Source organism: Symphalangus syndactylus, chromosome 3 (assembly GCF_028878055.3).
Source record: "Symphalangus syndactylus isolate Jambi chromosome 3, NHGRI_mSymSyn1-v2.1_pri, whole genome shotgun sequence".
In the NCBI taxonomy this organism is placed as follows: domain Eukaryota; kingdom Metazoa; phylum Chordata; class Mammalia; order Primates; family Hylobatidae; genus Symphalangus; species Symphalangus syndactylus.
In genome coordinates, this window is record NC_072425.2 from 28183545 (window position 1) to 28204042 (window position 20498).

Consider the following 20498-nt stretch of genomic DNA (forward strand, 5'->3'; position numbering starts at 1 on the left):
ATGAGTTTATTATGATATGTGTGTGTGCATATGTGTGTTTATATAAATCCCCCCAATTTAGTCTACAAATTCAAAGAAATGTGTATGTATACACAAACACACACACACACACACACACACACACATACAATATGCATTGAAAAACTCCTGGAAGAGCACATAAAAATTAACAATGGTGACCTCTGGGACAGGAAGTGAGGAGTGGGAAATGAAGAAGTTCCATATTTTACTCTATAGACTTTGATAATGGTTTGTCTTGTTTTGTTTTGTTTTGTTTTTGAGATGAAGTCTCACACTGTTGGCTGGGCTGGAGTGCAGTGGCATGATCTCGGCTCACTACAGCCTCTGCTTCCCAGGTTTAAGTGATTCTCCTGCCTCTGCCTCCCGAGTAGCTGGGATTACAGGCACCTGCCACCATGCCTGGCTAATTTTTTTTATTTTTTATTTTTAGTAGAGACAGGATTTCAGTATGTTGGCCGGGCTGGTCTCGAACGCCTGACCTCATGATCCACCCACCTCAGCCTCCTAAAGTGTTGGGATTATAGGCATGAGCCACTGCGCCCGGCCAGACTTTGATAATGTTTACTCATCTTCAACAATAATATATTTATTCATAGTCACACAGGGATGTGGGTATGTGTGGAGGGTGAGAGAAAGAAAGAGAGAGAGAACTTTAGCCAGTGTACCCAGTAAACCATTTCTCCATATTTTCTGAATAAATGGATGGAACTAGACTTTATCAAGCACTCACCATATATGATTCACTTCCATATACACTCATTTCATCTGCACTGCAACTGTATTTAAAGGGACTTAGTAATATTTAACAGATGCAAAAAGAAGGGGGATATACTTTACCAAGGCTCTGAGACAGGGCCCTTTTCCAAGAGATTTCCCCACTGTACTATGGAAAGGAACATGTGAACATTAGAAAGACAATCAGTGCATCAGCGCAGTACGCCAGGGATTAGGGGAAAGCAAGGAAACAGTGACAGTTTGCTTCATGCATGAGACTTCCTGGCTTTTCACTAGCATGATCCTGGGTCAAGTTTTCAGCTATGCTTGTCTTCTTTCTGCCTCCAGTTCAGCTCTGTATCTGTAGTATCAGCTACTGGTTCCCACAACCTGTGTACGTTTTCTTTCCAAACCACCATACAGAGCCTCTTCCTTCTCCCATCTGAGTTTCTGAGTCCCTTTGCAGTTAGTTTCACTGAATCTTTGCTACACCCTTTGAAAGAAAGGCAAATAAGAGATTGCCTGCTGTTTACTTTCTCAAACTGGCATAACCCAACCAGGGTCATTTTGTGCACATAGAAAGCACTAGATTTGGAGGAGACAAAAATAGACAAACATCCCTTTTTCTAACAGAACTGAATTTGAATATGAACTTTGCTACTTACTCACAGTATGACATGCTTTATTTCTTGTCTCCTTATTTTGCTTATGTGTAAAGCAGAAATGATGATATTACTCTTTCTTTCTTCATGGTTAGATAATAAATACATGAAGTGTTCAGTGAATAGTACATGGTCAATAAATAGAAATAACACCATTACTACCACTATTATGATTATTGTGTTAAGTATATTGCAATTCCCGTTTTTTTGTGTCCAATGTATCATATGACCTTATAGCATCCTACTGAATTAAGGTAGGAGTGTCTACTCTATTTTACACATGAGCAAACTAGGGATCTTAGAAGTTAAATGACTCACTCATGTTCATATAGGTGACAAGGAGAAAAATGGCATTTGTACAGGTCTGTCCAATCTCACAGACCATTCTCTTGTCTGTCTTATTTATGTGCACCATACTCCTAGTGCTTAGCGCTGAACTTTGAAAAGGTAGACATTCATAGAATTCCAGTTTCTGGAATGATTTTTCAGGGACTGAGATCTCTGATTTCTTGCCCCAACCATCCCCATCCCCTCCAGCCCACGCCTCTCTGAGATTTGTCACTGCAAATCTTTTCAAATTGCAAATATTGTTTCCACACCTTATTCAGATGCCTGTTTTGTCCATAGATGAGGCCACCCCTGTCTCAAAGGCTTGTCAAGGGCTTTTCTGGCTGTTAGACCAACGGAGGCTGCTAAAATCCTTAAGTGAACAGAAGCCTTGTGCTGTCCATGGTCCTGGAAGGTTTCACTTCCAAGCTACCAGGATGATAAAAACCTTGTATTTGCTACAGTCTTCAACTTTGGTTGACAGATGTACTGGGAATAGATTCTGGTTTGAGACACTAGTTGATGATTCCCTCTGAATTGGTCTGTCATGCTTTTTAAAGTCTGTGTGTTCATGGGAAACATTTTTTAAATTTGCTTTGTGTGTGAACGTGCACGCTGGTGTCCCCTTGACTCCTCCAAAATGTCACAAATGACTTTCCTTGAATTTACCAATTTGCAGTATTAATGTGCTTCTCTCTAGACATCTGTGCCCTAGATAGATTCCAGGCAGAATAGCTGTCTCCTTCCTAAACTCTGATCTGTTTTGCAGGGAAAGGAGGCCTCGGTTTTAGGTCACCCCCAATGGGGGCATTCAGGATGTGAAGCTAATTCTGAGCTCTGTTTTATCATACAGTTGCGTGGAGGAGTACAAACTGGCTCCTGATGGAAAATCCTGCTTAATGCTGTCAGATGTCTGCGAGGGCCCCAAGTGCCTCAAACCTGACTCCAAATTCAATGATACCCTCTTTGGAGAGATGCTACATGGTTACAACAACCGGACCCAGCATGTGAACCAAGGCCAAGTCTTCCAGATGACCTTTAGGTATGCTGTAGATACTTGCACATTGCTGGTCTGCGTGACTGACAAACAACCTGGGCACAGGGAGGAAGCCATGGGCACAATGGGGTAGAGACCTGTTATTCTGGCCAGCATCACTTTAAGCTCACAGGTACCTCCTTAAGGAGTGTGGAAAGTCAGCAAAATTTATTCCATGAGGTTTCTTTTTCATGGTCCTAGCATATATTTGTCCCACTTTGCCATTTTCCTAGCTCTATCCACACATTTTAAATTCAATCTTAAATTATCATATAAGTACAGTTAATGGCATTTTGAAAAACATTAATTAATCTTTCAGTCTACTGAAAAATAAGTATTTTTGTATGCTGTTTAGGCAGTTCAAAAATAAAGACACTTAATGTAGTAGAAAATAAAAATCCCATCACCCAGAAATACCTAGAATTAACATTTTCCTGAATACTTTTAAATTTCTACTTCTCTCTTTCTGTTTTTTCCTGTCTGCCTACACACACACACACACACACACACACACACACACACACACCCCAAATCCCAGTAAGGCTGTTTAGAAATTGCTTTTTTTCACTCAATAGTGAGTGATGGCTAGGTTGGCCAGATTATGTGAGGATTAAACAAGCAAGATATTGGTAAAGGGTTTCCTTGGACAGTTGAAGAAACTGGAACTGTTCTGCCTAAAGAAGAGAAACCTTAAGTGGTGACTTACTCATGCCTCAATGCTTGAAGAACCATAAGCTAGTAGAGTGAGATTTGTTGTATGTATAGAAAAGGATTATCTAAACACACACACACACACACACACACACATGCACACACACATTATACTTTTAACCATGTTTGCATAAAAAAATAAGATATTATCACAAAGCAAGTTTCTTCTAATCATTTGAGGTCATATCAATAAAAGTCAGAACTAGTAATAAGTCACCATTATGATCATCGTTTCCATTCCATCATCTTACTAATAGTAGTGATAATTGTATTATGAGTGGTAATAATGGTTACTGTTTATTAATAATTATTCTGTGTCAAGCTCTTTACTAGTAACTACTGCTACTAACAATAATAATGTCCACTAACATTGATTCAGCATATACGAAAGGGTTTTCTAAGTATTTTTTATCTATTAACTTATGTAATCTTCACAATGATCCTGTGAGGCGGGAGTTATTATCATCCTTTTTCTAGAGAAGAGAAACAGAAATCTAAAGTAGCTTTCCAAAGACTCTCTTCTAGGAAGTAGGAGAGCCAAGATAATTTCATTTTAGCTTCATTATTAGAATCATTGGAGGCACTATGATCTCCATTTTACAATTGAGAAATTAATCCAAAGAGGTTGAGTGACTTTCTCAAGATCATCATCTAGTAAGAGGTAGAGTCAGGAATCAGATGTAACTCCAGCTGGCTCTAAAACCTTGCTCTTGTATTTCAATTCAGCATACCCTGTTACTCCCATTTTAGAGAATGAGAACATAGATGTGAATTCACTAAAACTGTTCATCCTCGTAATCATCATATACTCTTTGAGAATCTCCTCTTTCCCATATACCATGCTGGTTATTGGGCATAAGGTGGAAAATCAGATAGAAATAGCCCCTCTGACACTTTAGGTATCGTTGGCGGGTGGATCCACGACTCAGTTGCTCAAGCAGAGACTGAATGCTATTTTACTGGAAAAGCTCTGAGCCAGGCATGGTGGCTCACACCTGTAATTCCAACACCGTGGGAGGCCTAGGTGGGAGGATCACTTGAGCCCAAGAGTTTGAGAACAGCCTAGGTAACTTTGCAAGACTCCATCTCTGCTAAAAAAAAAAAAAAAAATTGTTTTAAAACTGGGCTGGGTGTGGTGGCTCACGCCTGTAATCCCAGCACTTTGGGAGGCTGAGGCAGGCGGATCATGTGGTAAGGAGATTGAGACCATCCTGGCTAACACAGTGAAACCCCGTCCCTACTAAAAATACAAAAAAATAGCCAGGCGTAGTGGCGGGCGCCTGTAGTCCCAGCTACTCAGGAGGCTGAGGCAGGAGAATAGTGTGAACCCAGGAGGCAGAGCTTGCAGTGAGCTGAGATCACGTCACTGCACTCCAGCCTGAATGACAGAGTGAGACTCTGTCTCAAAAAAAAAAAAAAAAAAGTTATTCGAACTTGGTGGTACATGTTTGTAGTCCCATCTACTCAGGAGGCTGAGGCAGGACCATCACTTGAGCCTGGCCATTCAAGGTTACGGTGAGCTATGATCATGCCACTGCAATCCAGTCTGGGCAACAGAGTGAACACTTGTCTCTATTAAAAAAAAAGAACAAAAATCAGGAAAATCTCTGGGGAAAATTTAAGGATAGTCTGGATGAACTGCAGTTTAATGCTGAGATTCTACGATACTAGTTTTCTATAATTTTAATGGTCTATGAAAGTGTGTCTTGAACAACATCATAGATAGAATAATGCTGCTTGGAGTACAAAATTAAAAAATAAAGGAATTATTCCTTCTCTTTGAGGAAGAAATTTAAAAGCTTGCAAGATGACACATACAAGTTTAAAAAAAAATAGAAAAATTTAATTTGCAAAGCAGTGTTCCAAGGAAAGACAATGGTTTCCAAAGAGTTCCCATGGGAAGCCTGTTGAAAGGAATTAGAAGGAAAGATAAAGGGCTTCTCAAAGGACAAAGCTTGTGAACTGAGGTTTGAAGTGATAGCAAAGAATAATGCCTCTTGGGAGAGATAAGAGTTAAAGGGCATTTTCCTGTCCAGGAAGCAGCCTGCAAAGGCCCAGATATATGGATAAGCAAGAGTGGGAGTCAAGAAAACAGATTGCTAATGAACATGCCTTCAAATCCCAGCCCCACCCATGAGAAGCATAATTCTACTGCTTCATCTTTAAAACGGGGTGCTTTTAACAGAAGCCAGCCATTTCCATAGGTACATTGTATGTTTTATGGAGTTTCCTTTCTCACAGCAGCTCTCAGAGTGGCTGGCATTTTATAATTGAGCCAATGTGCCATTCTCTTATGTGAAGAATAGCTTGGTCCAAAAGAATGATCCACATGGGTAGTAAGAGGCTAGATCCTGAACAAACTTCATTAAATCCTGGGATCTCATTTTATAGACAGAGAAAGGACTTGGTCACAAAGCAAGCCATTGTGGGACCAGCCCATGTTCTCAGATCTTCTGACTGCTTGGAGTGCTTATCTTCCCATGGCCAACAGACTCATTAGTGAGAAAGAGCATGGCACCGCTGGGCGTAGTGGCTCATGCCTGTAATCCCAGCACTTTGGGAGGCTGAGGCGGGTGGATCATGAGGTCAGGAGATCGAGACCATCCTAGCTAACATGGTGAAACCCTGTCTCTACTAAAAATACAAAAAAGTAGCCGGGCGTGGTGGCGGCCACCTATAGTCCCAGCTACTTGAGAGGCTGAGGCAGGAGAAGGGTGTGAACTCGGGAGGCAGAGCTTGCAGTGAGCCGAGATAGTGCTACTGCACTCCAGCCTGGGTGACAGAGCCAGACTCCATGTCAAAAAAGGAAGGAAGGAAGGAAGGAAGGAAGGAAGGAAGGAAGGAAGGAAGGAAGGAAGGAAAAGGGAAGGAAGGAAGGAAGAAAGGAAGGAAGGAAGGAAGGAAGGGAGGGAGGGAGGGAGGAAGGAAGGAAGGAAGGAAGGAAGGAAGGAAGGAAGGAAGGAAGGAAGGAAAGAACATGGCCTAGGACTGTCCAGTCCCAGACACAATTTTAGGTCCATTAGAAGTCATTGTTCCACCTTAAACACTCTGCTCGTTGTTTCCAACTTCTCAACCCTGGATTGCCTCTGAACAGCCAGAGCCTAAGTGCCCTGATTTGCCCATGGAGGAGAATATAGTGAACAGACCAGGATTTTCTCTTTTGATGACAGCCTCAAGATTTAGAAAACTCCCAAGACTACCGCCATTATATTAGAGCAATCCATTCCATTTCAGCTCTGTCATTCTTAGCTTCAGCTAAACTTTCTTTGCAATCATTTCTATCTCCAGACCATGTATCCTCTTGGAACCATGCTAAGTCAGTTGCCTCCCCACTGTGGAAAGGCAAGCCACTTCTGATGAGTCTAAATTTATCTTTTCCTTTCTTTCTTTTCTTTCTTTTTTTTTTTTTTTTTGAGACAGAGCCTCACACTGTTGCCTGGGCTGGAATGTGGAGTGCAGTGGTGTGATCTTGGCTCACTGTAACCTCCACCTCCCAGGTTCACGTGATTCTCCTGCCTCAGCCTCCCAAGTAGCTGGGATTACAGGCACACACCACACCTGGCTAATTTGTATTTTTAGTAGAGGCAGGTTTCACTATGTTGGCCAGACTGTTCTCAAACTCCTGACCTCGTGATCCACCCACCTTGACCTCCCAAAGTGCTGGGATTACAGGCGTGAGCCATCCCGCCCAGCCGTAAATTTGTCTTTTTCAAGTCTCCCTTCCTGAGCTCCAGACAACGGGGAGGATGGAGCTCCTTTGTCCTTCACATTCCTGAAAGCCTGCAAGTATTTCAGCATCAAATGCAGTTGTCATTTCTCTCCTCCTACTACTTCCTTTCCTCCCTCCTCTAAGTAATCTCTGGTCCAGCCCTAGAGAGTAGCCAGCAAGTACTGCCACCAGCCGTCTCACCATATGCCTCATTTCCTGACAATTGGCTGGCCTAGGATATCAAACTCTCTACCAGCTAGTGTCTCCTGTGTGACAGCTGCAGTTCTGCTTTGTACTCCTCCCTGCCCCTGCCTAGATCACCCCACCTAGCAACTGCTGATATAAGAGAGGTCTGTGTTTTCATTTCCTCTCTTGAATCTCTGAAAGAGCAACCCGGATTTCTGCTTTACAAAGTGCTTAAAAATGTAATGTCTCTGAACTAGACAAGAACTTAAAGATTAACTATTTCAGACCTTACTTGTACAGATGGAGAAACGGAAGCTCAGGAAATAATATAACTGGCTCAATATTCACAGTGATTGGAACTCCTCTCACATTGAAAGTTAGTTTCTGACTCCCAAACCAGTGCCCCTGGTTTCTTGTTCTGCAATAAAGGATGTATGCAACTACTTTATATCCCATATCAGCATGTGATGAGGAGAGCCATGTATTCTATCCCTGTTCTCACTGTAGTGAGGACCCAGGTGCCACAGGGGGAGACCAAACTTATAACTAAGGAGGGATCTTAGGCAAAGACCACTCCATGGGGAGCTACCTCTTCAGGTCACTGCATGTAGGCTACAGCCTGTTCCTGGGGGGTGAGCATGTGGTGATATTTCCTGACCAGTCCAAGGGTTTGCACTGTGTGCAAAAATTAAGCATGGTGCACATTAAGGGACTCACATGAAAGATAAAGATAGGGAAAGAGTGACAAGGAGACTCAGACAGACAGAGCAGAGGCAGGGAGAGAGAGGCAAAAACAGAGGAGACACTAAAGAACAGTCTATGTCACAGCAGGAGGGAACAGCAAGCAAAGAAAGAATTAAAAAGAGATGTAGAGCAGTGAACAGAGTTAAGGAGGTACAGAGACAGACAGCAGAAGGCAGGGAAGGGGGAAATGTGTGCAAGATGGAAGGACTGAAGGAGACATGAAAAGATCAAGGAAGGACATAGAGTTCATACAAAAGTCAAAATACAGTTTATTCCTAGGAAGGGAATGGGGCTTGTTTTGAGAGACTGGATGGTGCTGAGAGAGACCACTGGATTAGGAATTAGGTTGAAATTGACATGAATGAAGCCTTTGGTAAAATGTCAAGTTCTGTGGAAATGTGAAGAGCCAATGATTTCGCTTCCAAATTGCCCCCAAATCCAGTAAGTGATGTCAAGCTTTGTTGTTTCTTATCCCTTCCAGTGCACAGTGTTGGTCTTAGTGATTCATCCCCTTTCCTTTGCTCTTGATCAGTGTGGGAATTGACAGACTGTTCAAGTGAGATAAACTCACCAAAGATTGGTGGTATTTGATGTTTATTTGTTTGTTTTTTACTCTCCGCCCCCCACTGTCTTACCCACATTCATTCTACTTCATTCCTATAAGGAAGAAAGGTAAACTTTGGTTATAGATTGCAGAGATTTAGATAAACATCAGTCAAGAACTATTATTGAATCTCGTGTCTCAGAAATGGCAGGAAGGAAAAGTCGCTTGGGAATGGGGACTGAGCAAATTGCAGTGGTAGATTTTGCAAAAGCCTCATCATAAATAAGATAGGTCTGCTGGCAGCAGGCATTTGCCCATAGGTCCTCAAGAATGATCAGCAAAGAGCTGGAGGAGCTCATGAGAGATTTATTAGAGAGGGACTTTTCAATCTTGTCTGCTTATCAGATGTGCATATTGTATAGCATAAGAGGACAGTTTGGGGTAAGATGTGGGATTTGGGGATTCAGCACCCACAACCCATGCCTGGCAAGACAGAAGGGCTTTCTATAAGAATTCAAGGAAAGCTGGTCTTTGTCAGTAGCACTCACTCATTCCCCCACTGAGGATACTGAGTCAGTTCTTATTAAGTGGTCTCCAAAGCCGTTCTGGCCTATGATTTTTCTAGTGCCTTCCTAAGAGGTGATTAATTAAACATGCTGCTTCTGAAACCTTCTTTCCCCTCCCTTCCACCTCTTTCCCTCCCCCCCCCCCACCTTTAATGGTGTGTACATTTTTTATGTGTCTGGTCCTATGCTAAATACTTTATGTGTTTTTTCATTTGATCTTTTCACACCTATTGCAAAGGAGCCATTAACAACTTGGCTTTATGAATGAAAGGAAATGAATGTATCAGTCAGAATGCATTAGTTTGTGTCTTGGGAACAAACAATTTCAAACTTCAGTGGCCTGAGTGTGAAAGTTTTTATGTGTTGGTCATACTACATGCCTCTCCCTGAATGGCAGGGGCCCTGGCCATTCTGGTATTTGGAAATCTAGACTGACCTTTCTGTGCTTCCATTAATGCTTTCATAGTGAGAAACAAACTTGGCTATCATAACTTTCTCCTAGCAGTGAAATTTTGCTTCTATTTCTGGTCAAATTAAGTCCCATTGCTATCTCAAAGGATTGGACAGAGACATGCTGTCTTATGATGCATCTTACAATAAGACATGCTATCTTATCTCAGCACATCGTAAGACACTGAGAAGCAAAGGCACAGACATATTTGTGGGACACTGAAGCACAGAGAGATTAGGCTAACTAGCCTAGCAGTCAAACAGCTAAAGTGGTAGCATCTGGGTTTAACACCAAAGTTCACTTAACAGTCATGCCTTCAAGGCTCCCAGCACTCTCCTGTTTCATATTGCAGCCTCTGAGAACTATACTACATCATTCTATTCTCTTGTCAATTTCTTTCTTTCAGTTACTGAAGAACCACAAACTTTATAGCTGGAAAAGCCTTGGAGAACAATTTGTACAAATTCTCCTCTTTTGTTTGTTTGTTTGTTTGTCTGGAACAGAGCCTCGCTCTATCGCCCAGGCTGGCGTGCAGTGGCATGATCTTGGCTCACTGCAACCTATGCCTCCTGGGCTGACCTGATTCTCCTGCCTCAGCCTCCAGAGTAGCTGGGATTACAGGTGTGCACCACCATGCCCAGCTAGTTTTTGTATCTTTAGTAGAGATGAGGTTTCACCATGTTGGCCAGGCTGGTCTGGAACTCCTGGCCTCAAGTGATCCTCCCACCTCAGCCTCCCAAAGTGCTGTAGTTACAGGTGTGAGCCACTGCACCTGGCTAAACTCTCCCCTTTTGTAGATGGGATACCTGAGGCTCACAGTGGCTAAGTAAATTGCCTAAAATTATATCACTAATAAATGAAAAAGCCAGTCCTTCAATGCTCAGTCTGTTTGTCTGCACTATATTCTGTCTGAAGGCTTGGAGACATGGCGTGCAACCCTGACACTGTACAGGAGCACCAATGCCAAGGTCCCATAGAGAATTAGTGGCAGAACCAGGCCTGGAAGTTGTGTTTGTGCACTCTCAGGTCTGTGTGCTTTATAATAGATGATCTCATTGAAATAAGAAAAAGCAAAAGAGGCTATTAGTAGAGACAGTATTAATTAAAAGGAGGCATTAGCTTCTGATTTTCAAGGCTATTCCCAAGCCTCTCTATGGAGCAGTATTCTGCAATATTCAAGCTCTTAGCAAAATCCTCAACTTGTCACTTGGAAACATAGCAGTTTGCTGCCTTCTTTGGGGGACCATTGGCAAGATCTTAGAAGTGCACTGAGGATAGCAGTTGGAGGCTGGATTAGATGAGTCAAGGGGTGAATTTTCCTGGCATTCTGACTCCTGAACTTTTTGCAGAAAAAAAAATCTCTTTTCTTTTGTGTGGTTCCATGTTTCCAAGGTTTTCTGACATCTGCAGGAATCAAGACCAATGTTGGGTGTAGCATAGGGGCTGGAATTGGAAAGCTAACTTTCTTTTTTCAAACCACTTTATTAAAGTATAATTGACATATAAAAAGCTGTTCTTATCTAATGTGCACAACTTGATTAGTTTGGAGATAAGTATATACTAGTGAATCCATTACCACCATCAAGGCCATAGATAGATCCATTACCTTCCATAGTTTTCTCCCACCCTCTTTGCTTATCTAGTTTTTTATGCTAAGAACATTTAACACCCAGCATTTTGGGAGGCCAAGATGGGAGGATCGCTTGAGGCCAAGAGTTCAAGACCAGTCTGAGGATTATAGTGATATCACATTTCTACAAAAAAAAAAAAAAAAAAAAAAAAAAATTAAGTTAGCTGAACATGGTGTTGTGCAGCAGTAGTCACAGCTACTTGAGAGGCTGAGGTGGGAGGATCACTAGAACCCAGGAATTTAAGGCTGCAGTGAGCTGTGATAGCACCACTGCATTCCAGCCTGGGTGACACTGTGAGATCCTGTCTCAAAAAACGAAACAAAACATTTAACGTATCCTAGTGAAATCTGAGTCTACAATACAGTATTGTTAGCTATGGGGACTATACTATATAATAGATCTCCAGAACTTATTTATCTTGCATAATAAAACTATTCCCAAAACTTTGTGCCCTTTAGTCCTTGCCTCCCCATTTTTCCCTTCACCCAGTTCCTGACAACTGCAATTCTACTCTCTGCTCCTATGAGTTTCTGGTACTGCTCTGCCATTTCCTGCTGTATTACCCTTGGCCATTCTTCTCCCTGGTTTCTGTGGCCTCTTCTGTAAATTAAGGCTAGTGCAAATATCAGATAGAGGCTGAGAGCATTTGACACAAAGCATAGCATTTTTGCTACTCAACTCCTATGGCCAGGAGCTTAGTGAAGCCTTTCCTATTCACCTGATCATAAGAATCACGTGGGGCTGCACCAAGCCCCACCATTTTTCCCAGAAAAGGGATTCGGGAAAGTGAATTTTTACCAGTATTTCCAAGTGGTTCACACGATCCAACAATTTTGGGATAAAATGACTTTGTATTTAAGAGGCCAGCTCTGGACTCAGAGTCCCAGCTTGCCTTTGGTCTACTGTGGGACTATAGGCACATTATTTCATTAAGCCTCAATTTCCCCCATCCCTAAATTAAGAATAATAGTAACAATGCCCACTTCCTGGTATTGAGATAATTAAATGGAATTGGAACCTGTTTCATATCTGTCCTTGGCAGACAGAAGACCCATGTGCCATAGAGGGCTGCCAGGTTCATCACTAAGGAGGAGCTGTAAGCAAAGCTCACTTGCATGTGCAGGATTATGCAGGGACTAGATCCTCTTCCTGGCTGGTGTGCTGCTGTTAAAAACTAACAGGGTCCAAATCCTGTGTCTGCCCTTTCCAAGCTGTGTGGCTTTGGATAAATTTCTTAACTTCAATAATCTCAAGATCTTCAACTATAAAGTGGTGTTTTACCTTAAAATAACCCCCAAGAGCTTTGGCAAGGATTTAACAGGCAAATAAGCAAAGCTCCCAGCACACAGTAGGATCCCAATAACCATTCCTTTCTCTGCCTTAAATTGCATTCCTTTCCCCCCAATTCCAGGACCCCTACAGCAGATGAAGATGGGTTTTTTTTTCATTCCCTGCAAAACTTATTTCTGGACTGGAGCCAGGGTTATCTTCCCAACTTCTTCTAAGCAGCACATGTTTTGGTAAACATGGTGCTTTCATCAAATGCCCTGGATAGGGGCGGAAGCTCAGCCCTTCATGCTCTGAGGGTGAGGGTCATGGGAAGTGGACAGCTCAGCTAGCAGTGTGGAATCACAGCCTCAGGAAAACGTAATCTCTCCAGTGTGTTCTGTCACCTGTGTCTTATAGGGTCACCCTTTTTTTCTGTCTGAACATTCTGTAGTGAAATACATCTTATTAGGAATGTGGGATTTAAGTGTTCATATTTACTATGTGGAATTTGATAAAGGGCCTGGGCCCAGATCCAAAAGTTGCAGTGGTGTACTAATCTCCCACCTCTGGGGTGATATTAAAAATATTTACTGATAAGGCCGGTCGCAGTGGCTCACGCCTGTAATCCCAGCACTTTGGGAAGCCGAGGCGGGTGGATCACAAGGTCAGGAGTTCGAGACCAGCCTGGCCCACATGGTGAAACCCCGTCTCTATTAAAAATACAAAAAAGGCCAGGCGCGGTGGCTCATGCCTGTAGTCCCAGCACTTTGGGAGGCCGAGGTGGGCAGATCACGAGGTCAGGAGATTGAGGCCATCCTGGCTAACATGGTGAAACCCCGTCTCTACTTAAAAAATACAAAAAATTAGCCGGGCGTGGTGGCGGGCGCCTGTAGTCCCAGCTACTCGGGAGGCTGAGGCAGGAGAATGGCATGGACCCGGGAGGCGGAGCTTGCAGTGAGCCAAGATGGTGCCACTGCACTCCAGCCTGGGTGACAGAGCGAGACTCCATCTCAAAAAAAAAAAAAAAAGAATACAAAAAAATGAGCTGGGTGTGGTGGCAGGTGCCTGGAATCCCAGCTACATGGGAGGCTGAGGCCGGAGAATCACTTGAACCCAGGAGGCGGAGATTGCAGTAAGCCAAGAGTGCACCATTGCACTCTAGCCTGGGCAACAAGAGTGAAACTCTGCCAGAAAAAAACAAGCAAACAAAAAAAAAACAAAAACAAAAACAAAAAAATTTAATGATAAGCATAGAAGTGCCACTTGCCCAATAGGAAAGGAGGCCCTTTCAAACAGCATGAAGCTTAACCAGCAAGCCTTGCTGGACTGCACATCAGTCTCGCTCACCTACTACCTGTCCTAATTTTCTTTCCCTATTATCACCACATCACATCCTCTGTCCATTTCCCAATACCCTTAAAGCTTAACCCATCTTGTAAAACTATGTTTTCTATCCCTTTCAAAGCCTGTGTTTGAGGGGCATAGGCAGATATTTCTCCCATGACACATGTTGACAAAGCAGATTGATGGTCATACTCTTTACATGAGAAAATTGAAGCCCAGAGAGATGAAGCATGGCACTCAAGGCCACACAGCATATAAATAATGGAGCCAGGATTGAAGGGCTGCTCTTGTAAACGCTCCACAGCCTCTAGATAACATGTGTGCTCAGGCGCATGCACATGGTCTAAACCAAGCTCGTCCAACCCACAGCCCCGCAAGCCATATGTGGCTCAGGATGGCTTTGAATGGGGCCCAGCGCAAATTTGTAGACTTTCTTAAAATAATATGAGGTTTTTGGCCCGGCTTGGTGGCTCACGCCTGTAATCCCAGCACTTTAGGAGGCCGAAGCGGGCAGATCGCCTGAGGTCAGGAGTTTGAGACCAGCCTGTCCAACATGGAGAAACCCCGTCTCTACTAAAAATACAAAATTAGCCGGGCGTGGTGGCACATGCCTGTAATCCCAGCTACTCGGGAAGGCTGAGGCAGGAGAATCAATTGAACCTGGGAGGTGGAGGTTGTGGTGAGCCGAGATCGCACCATTGGACTCCAGCTTGGGCAACAAGAGTGCAACCCCATCACACACACACACACACACACACACAGACACACACACACACAAAAGAGGTTTTTTTGTTTTGTTTTTTTTTTTTGCATATCAGCTATTATTGGTGTTAGTGTATTTTATGTGTGGCTCAAGACCATTCTTCCAACATGGCCCAGGGAAGCCAAAAAATTGGACACTCCTGGTCTAAACCATATGATCCTCTAAGAGCTGGGAAGCAAATAATAGCTTATCATTATTATGCATGAAAACCCTATCTAAAGGTGGAAATTTTCCATATGTCTGCTTAAAGTCAGAACTCAATACACGTGAATTATACCAGTGCTTCTCAAACTCTAATGTACAAACCAATTGCCTGCTAAAATATAGATTGTGCATCAGTAGGCCACAGGTAATAAATTCTGAGGCTCTGTATTTCAAATTAGCTGCTGAGTCCGAAGACCAGCTTTTTTGTTTGTTTGTTTGTTTTTCAGACATATTTAAGATTCTCTTTTTTCTGGACCTCAATCCCATTTCCCAAAGGACCATTAAGTTCCTTTGTATTCACCAGAATTTTAAATAAATTAAAATATGTGTTTCCAAGTGGGATCATATGATCTAAATATCTAGCTAGCTAGCTAGCTAGCCAGCCATACTGTTCAGCACCTTGAGTTTTTCACTTACTCATAGCTCTTGGAGAGCTATCAATGTTTATAGATCTTCCTCCTACGTTTCAGGCATGCCATATTTTTCCACTTAGGGATAACATATGCTCCATGAGGGCAGGGATTTTTGTCTGTGTTGTTCATTGCTTTGTCCCCAGTTCCTGCTGAATATGTGTTGAATGTTTGAATCATATAATTATTAACCACTCCTTTATTCATGCACATCTAGGTTGCTTCCAGTTTTTGGCTTTTCCAAAACATATTTCAGTGAACAATTTTATGTATATATGTCTGAGCATACTAATATATCCGTAGGACAAATTCCTAGGAGTAGAATGATTGGGTTAATTGTTATGTGTGTTTTATTTTATTATTTTTTGTTTGTTTTTCTTTTTAATTTTTTTTTCAACTTTGAGATTCAGGGGATACATGTGCAGGTTTTTTACCTGGGTATATTACATGATCCTGAGGTTTGGGGAATGAATGATCCCTTTACTCATGTGCTGAGCATAGTACCCAATATTTAGTTTTTAAGACTTGTCCCCTTTCTCCTTCCCCGTCAGTAGTCCCCAGTTTCTGCTGTTCCCATCTTTATGTCCATGAGTATAGAGGACCAGCTTTGAATAGCAAAGTGTTAAACTGAACTTAAACACTAGATGGAAACACGAGCTGCCTAGGTTATGCCTGAGAATGGAGAATTGTTGTTCCTCCATTTGCCAGTTTGAAAGCCAGAACCAAGTCCCAAGGCCAATGGCGCTAGAGATCCATGGAATCTTAAAGAAGTCTTCTGCATGTAATTCTCTCTAGAGTGACTAAGTGCAGAGAATATATTTCAGTTTTGCAGCAGCCAGGGGAGACAGCCCTGTCCTGCAATCCAATAGGCCCCCAGTGCATAATGTAGCAGAGGTTATTTTGTGTTCATCCGCTCTGCTATCTGATGGGCACAGGGATGCTCAGAGATCGGTGCCAACAGAGAAGGCACTTACTGAAGGCAGGCTGCTAACTCCCGGGTGCTGAAGCCACAGTTGGGTGCCTGGATTAGAGCCTCCTCTACGTGCCCACGCTGCAATTTCAGCCATAATTGGATGCAGCAGAAAGCTACTTACCAGCAGAGAGCTGGGCTGCATTCTGCTTCAGGTCAGAGGTTGAAGACAAACTCCTGGAAAAGTAGCGAGAAATCCATTTGGGAGAAGACATTGGCCTGGGTGAAGCTTTATTATTCTTAAGCACTGAAACAAAAATCTCATAGCATCAACACCCATTAGTTTAATTGGGGACAGAAAGTAAGTAGTAAAATTAAGATCTAGTGAAAGACGCTCTTTATTATTATTATTTTTTTAATGGGGAGCGGGGAATTGGAATCCATTTTTAAACAAGCCCTCTGTAATCTTTCCCCCTATTTATGGTAAGAGAAGAAAGAAAAATAGCCGCTTTATTTTTTTTTAATTTTATTCTCAATGTTCACATCTCTAAATATACCAAACATGGTCATTTTATGAAGAAAACAAATTATACAGAGTATATTTCAAATGTTCTCCAACTAACCTAAAAATGTGTCTCTAGACTGCAAAAGGTGCTAAAACAACAAAATCAACAAGATCCATTTTGCTTGTCTTCACAGCTCCCTTTCCCCCTTTTTTTGGTTTTGTTTTAAATTTCTGGCTTCAAAATCCCTGACTATGTTCTTTTTCTAGAAGGGGAAAGCCTATCTGAATCATTGAGACATCTGAAGCAGAGACAATTTTTAAAGAAGCACAATTTCATTACACTCAAATGCAGGCCGTAACTCAGGCTGGTCTAAACGCTCAGAAGGAAAAGTCCTTAGGGAACCTATGAACAGATAAGGATAGATTGTAATTAGCACAGTAAGTGTAATTAGCAGAGCAATTGTAATTAGCACAGTGATTGTTTGTTCATAATGGGTGCTTCCAAAGTGACTCCAGGCAGTTTGTTCTCTTAAGCGTCTTCTGCCATTTCCCCCATGATCTTGTTTACACTGCTAATGCACTAATGTGCTTAGCAATCTCTTTTATAAATAAACACTTCTAAGGTATGAGCCAACCCAGCCGCTGGTCAAGGCATTATGCATTCTTAATGGAGTCCACAGTACTGAAATTTTACTGTATTACATTATGGTAAATCCACGTTGGTATCTCACTCAAGAAAGAAATCACACCTCAGAAGTCATTTGTTACTGTTATTGTTTTATTAATTATAAGAGGGAATAAGATGATGACAAAGAAATGAACTTGAGGTCAGAAGTTCTAGCCCTGGCTTTACCACCAGTTCTCATTTGTGAGTTAACGAGTTTTTGTTGAACACCTGTTTTATATCAGGTCTTATAAATCTCTGGAGATAGGGCCGGGCGCGGTGGCTCACGCCTGTAAATCCCAGCACTTTGGGAGGCCTAGGCAGGTAGATCACTAGAGGCCAGGAGTTTGAGACCTTTCTTTCTTTCTTTTTCTTTCTTTTCTTTTCTTTTTTCTTTTCTTTTCTTTTCTTTCTTTCTTTCTTTCTTTCTTTCTTTCTTTCTTTCTTTCTTTCTTTCTTTCTTTCTTCTTTCTTTCTCTCTCTCTCTCTCTTTCTTTCTTTCTTTCTTTCCTTTGTTTCTTGTTTTTCCTTTCTTTCCTTTCTTTTCAATATGGTGAAACCCTGTCTCTACTAAAAATACAAGAATTAGCCCAGCGTGCTGGTGCATGCCTGTAATCCCAGCTACTCGGAAGGCTGAGGTAGGAGAATCACTTGAACCTGGGAGGCAGAGGTGCAGTGAGCCGAGATCACACCGCTGCACTCCAGCCTGGGTGACAGAGTGAGACTCCATCTCAAAAAAAAAAAAAAAAAAAAAAAAAAAAAAAAAAAAATCTCTGGAGGTAAAGAGAAGAAGAAGACAGTTGATGTCCCTATTCTTGTGCAGAGGGACTACTCAGCAGGTGCATTTTGCTCAGTGAGAAACAGCGAAGACTCCATGGAAGAAGTGTTCCCTGAGACCTGGAGGCTAGAGTAACAGTTAGCATGTGAGGGAGTGTTCCAGGCAAATGAGAACAAAGAGGGTCTGCAGACGTGAACGTCAAGGTGGGTCATGAAGGGGTGGAGGGATGGGATTGCAGAGGTAAGGAAGCCAGGGCAGAGGATGGACATTCCATCAGGAAAGGCTATGTAAGCACCAAAGGGGGCCATTACTAGCTGTAAGATCTTGCACCTTCTAATCACCTTTCTAAGCCTCAATTTTCTCACCATGAAATCAGGGAACATAACAGTGCCTGCCTCACAGGAGAATTATGAAGAGGAGGAAGAGGTGATTAGAAAAGTAAGGGTAGGCTGGGTGCGGGGGCTTACGCCTGCAATCCCAGCATTTTGGGAGGCCGAGGCAGGCAGATCATCGAGGTCAGGAGTTCAAGACCAGCCTGGCCAACATGGTGAAACCCAGTCTCTACTAAAAAACACAAAAATTAGCCGGGTGTGGTTGTGCGTGCCTGTAATCCCAACTACTTGGGAGGTTGAGGCAGGAGAATCGCTTGAACCAGGGAGGCAGATGTTGCAGTGAGCCAACACCACACCACTGCACTCTAGCCTGGGTGAGAGAGTAAGACTCCATCTCAAAAAAAAAGAGAGAAAGAAAGAGAAAAGTCACGTTAAAATGCCTTGTAAAGATGTGGGAGTATTAGTGACATTTTCCTCAACATGAATCCAGGGATCTGTGAGATACCACTTACTACAAAATTGTGTGGTAGTATGCGTCCTGTCACACTTGAAATCATGTGAGATGCAAATTTGCCAGCATTACTTTCTTTGTATTCCTTCCAGATGATTGAAACAGTAAGTCTATTCTAAGCTCACATTAATAAGCCCACACATGTGTATCAAGAAAATTAACTTTTAGGGAAATATTTTTATTTCAGAGAGATGCCCTGAATAGAAATGTATGTAGTAACAGTTCTAATGAAAGATATGATCAAAGTTTATTGGATGTGAATTTATACAGAAAGCTCCAAGGGCAGTGGCTGGGGTTTTATGTAACATCACCACTGAATAATTACTATTAATGATAATCTAGTGGAACACCTCAAAGGTGGCTTTTAAGAGTCCAAAATGAGCATTTATTTTTTTATGTAGCCTGAGATCCTCAGAGGAGCCCATTAAGTGGACAGTTAATTAGCAGGCACAAGCCAGGAGTCAAAGCTACAGGCATTTGAGTAGCCCAGGGCTGGTTAATTCATTGTATGCCTGAGGACTTTGAAAGAACCTTAAACTCTGAGTCAGCCTCTTCATTCTTTACTGAGTTCCCAGTGACCTTGAGGCTGCTTCAGTTTCTTTTTGATGCTTTCTAGAGTAGGAGGAAAGAAAGAAAGATGAAGTGATTGTTCTTACTTGTCATGCCATAGTTCAGAGAACTAAAGTTACTCTAAAGGATACCCTTGTAAGTTTCTATTAATTCCCTATTTCTTAGGAGTTAGTGAGGACCCAGCCACTGGGAATAAACAAGCCCAGAGACCATATAGGCATTTTGCAGCTGTATTTGCAAAGAAGATGGAAACACATCTTGAGAATTAAGCTACATTGCAATTAAATTTGCTTCAGCTTTGTGCTCCAGCCAATCAGTACATGTCAAGTGCTTATTATGTGACAGGTTCTGGGGATTCAGGCTGAACAAAACTCGGTCTAATGTTGGTATAAAGGGGAAAATAATATACTTTTTTATTTTTTGTATTATCTAAGGCTGTGTTCAAACTTGTTTTTTACTGTCACCCCCATCATAGAAAAAAAAAATAGGATTGAATTCTTCTTAATGAGAGAAATTAAATACTAAGGGTCACAGTTTTATTGGATAGAGTTAGACATTGGAGGACCACAAGCCATTGTACTGTCTAAGACAATTTCTGCGACTACTGAGAATGCACGATGTTAGTGGATTTGCAAGTGTCATTTTATAAATGATGTAATTGGGTCTCAAAGAGATCTGATGACTTGACTGTCATCCCATAGCTGGTGTCAGAGCCTTGCTTACTGGATCTTTCTGACACTTGGATGTTCTTTTCCATATTCCACTCAGATAGGGTTATTTTTAATATATATTTTTAATGTACAAATACTACTTGTATATATTTATGAGATAGAATGTGATGTTTTGATATATGTGCACACTGTGGAATGATTAAATCAAGCTAATAAACATATTCATCATCTCACTTTTTGTGATGAGAATATTAAAAAACTTTTC

The 20498-nt window shown here is 42.0% G+C and overlaps 1 protein-coding gene across 3 annotated transcripts in view; it reads left to right on the forward strand.

Moving 5' to 3' along the window:
- ASTN2 (astrotactin 2) overlaps positions 1-20498 on the forward strand; it is a 1055774-nt gene that overhangs the window by 617888 nt on the left and 417388 nt on the right. For all 3 annotated transcript variants that reach the window (XM_063636815.1, XM_063636816.1, XM_055271311.2), the window contains one exon: positions 2578-2766. In XM_063636815.1, the coding sequence (XP_063492885.1) occupies positions 2578-2766 (189 nt within the window). The remainder of the gene's footprint in view (positions 1-2577; positions 2767-20498) is intronic.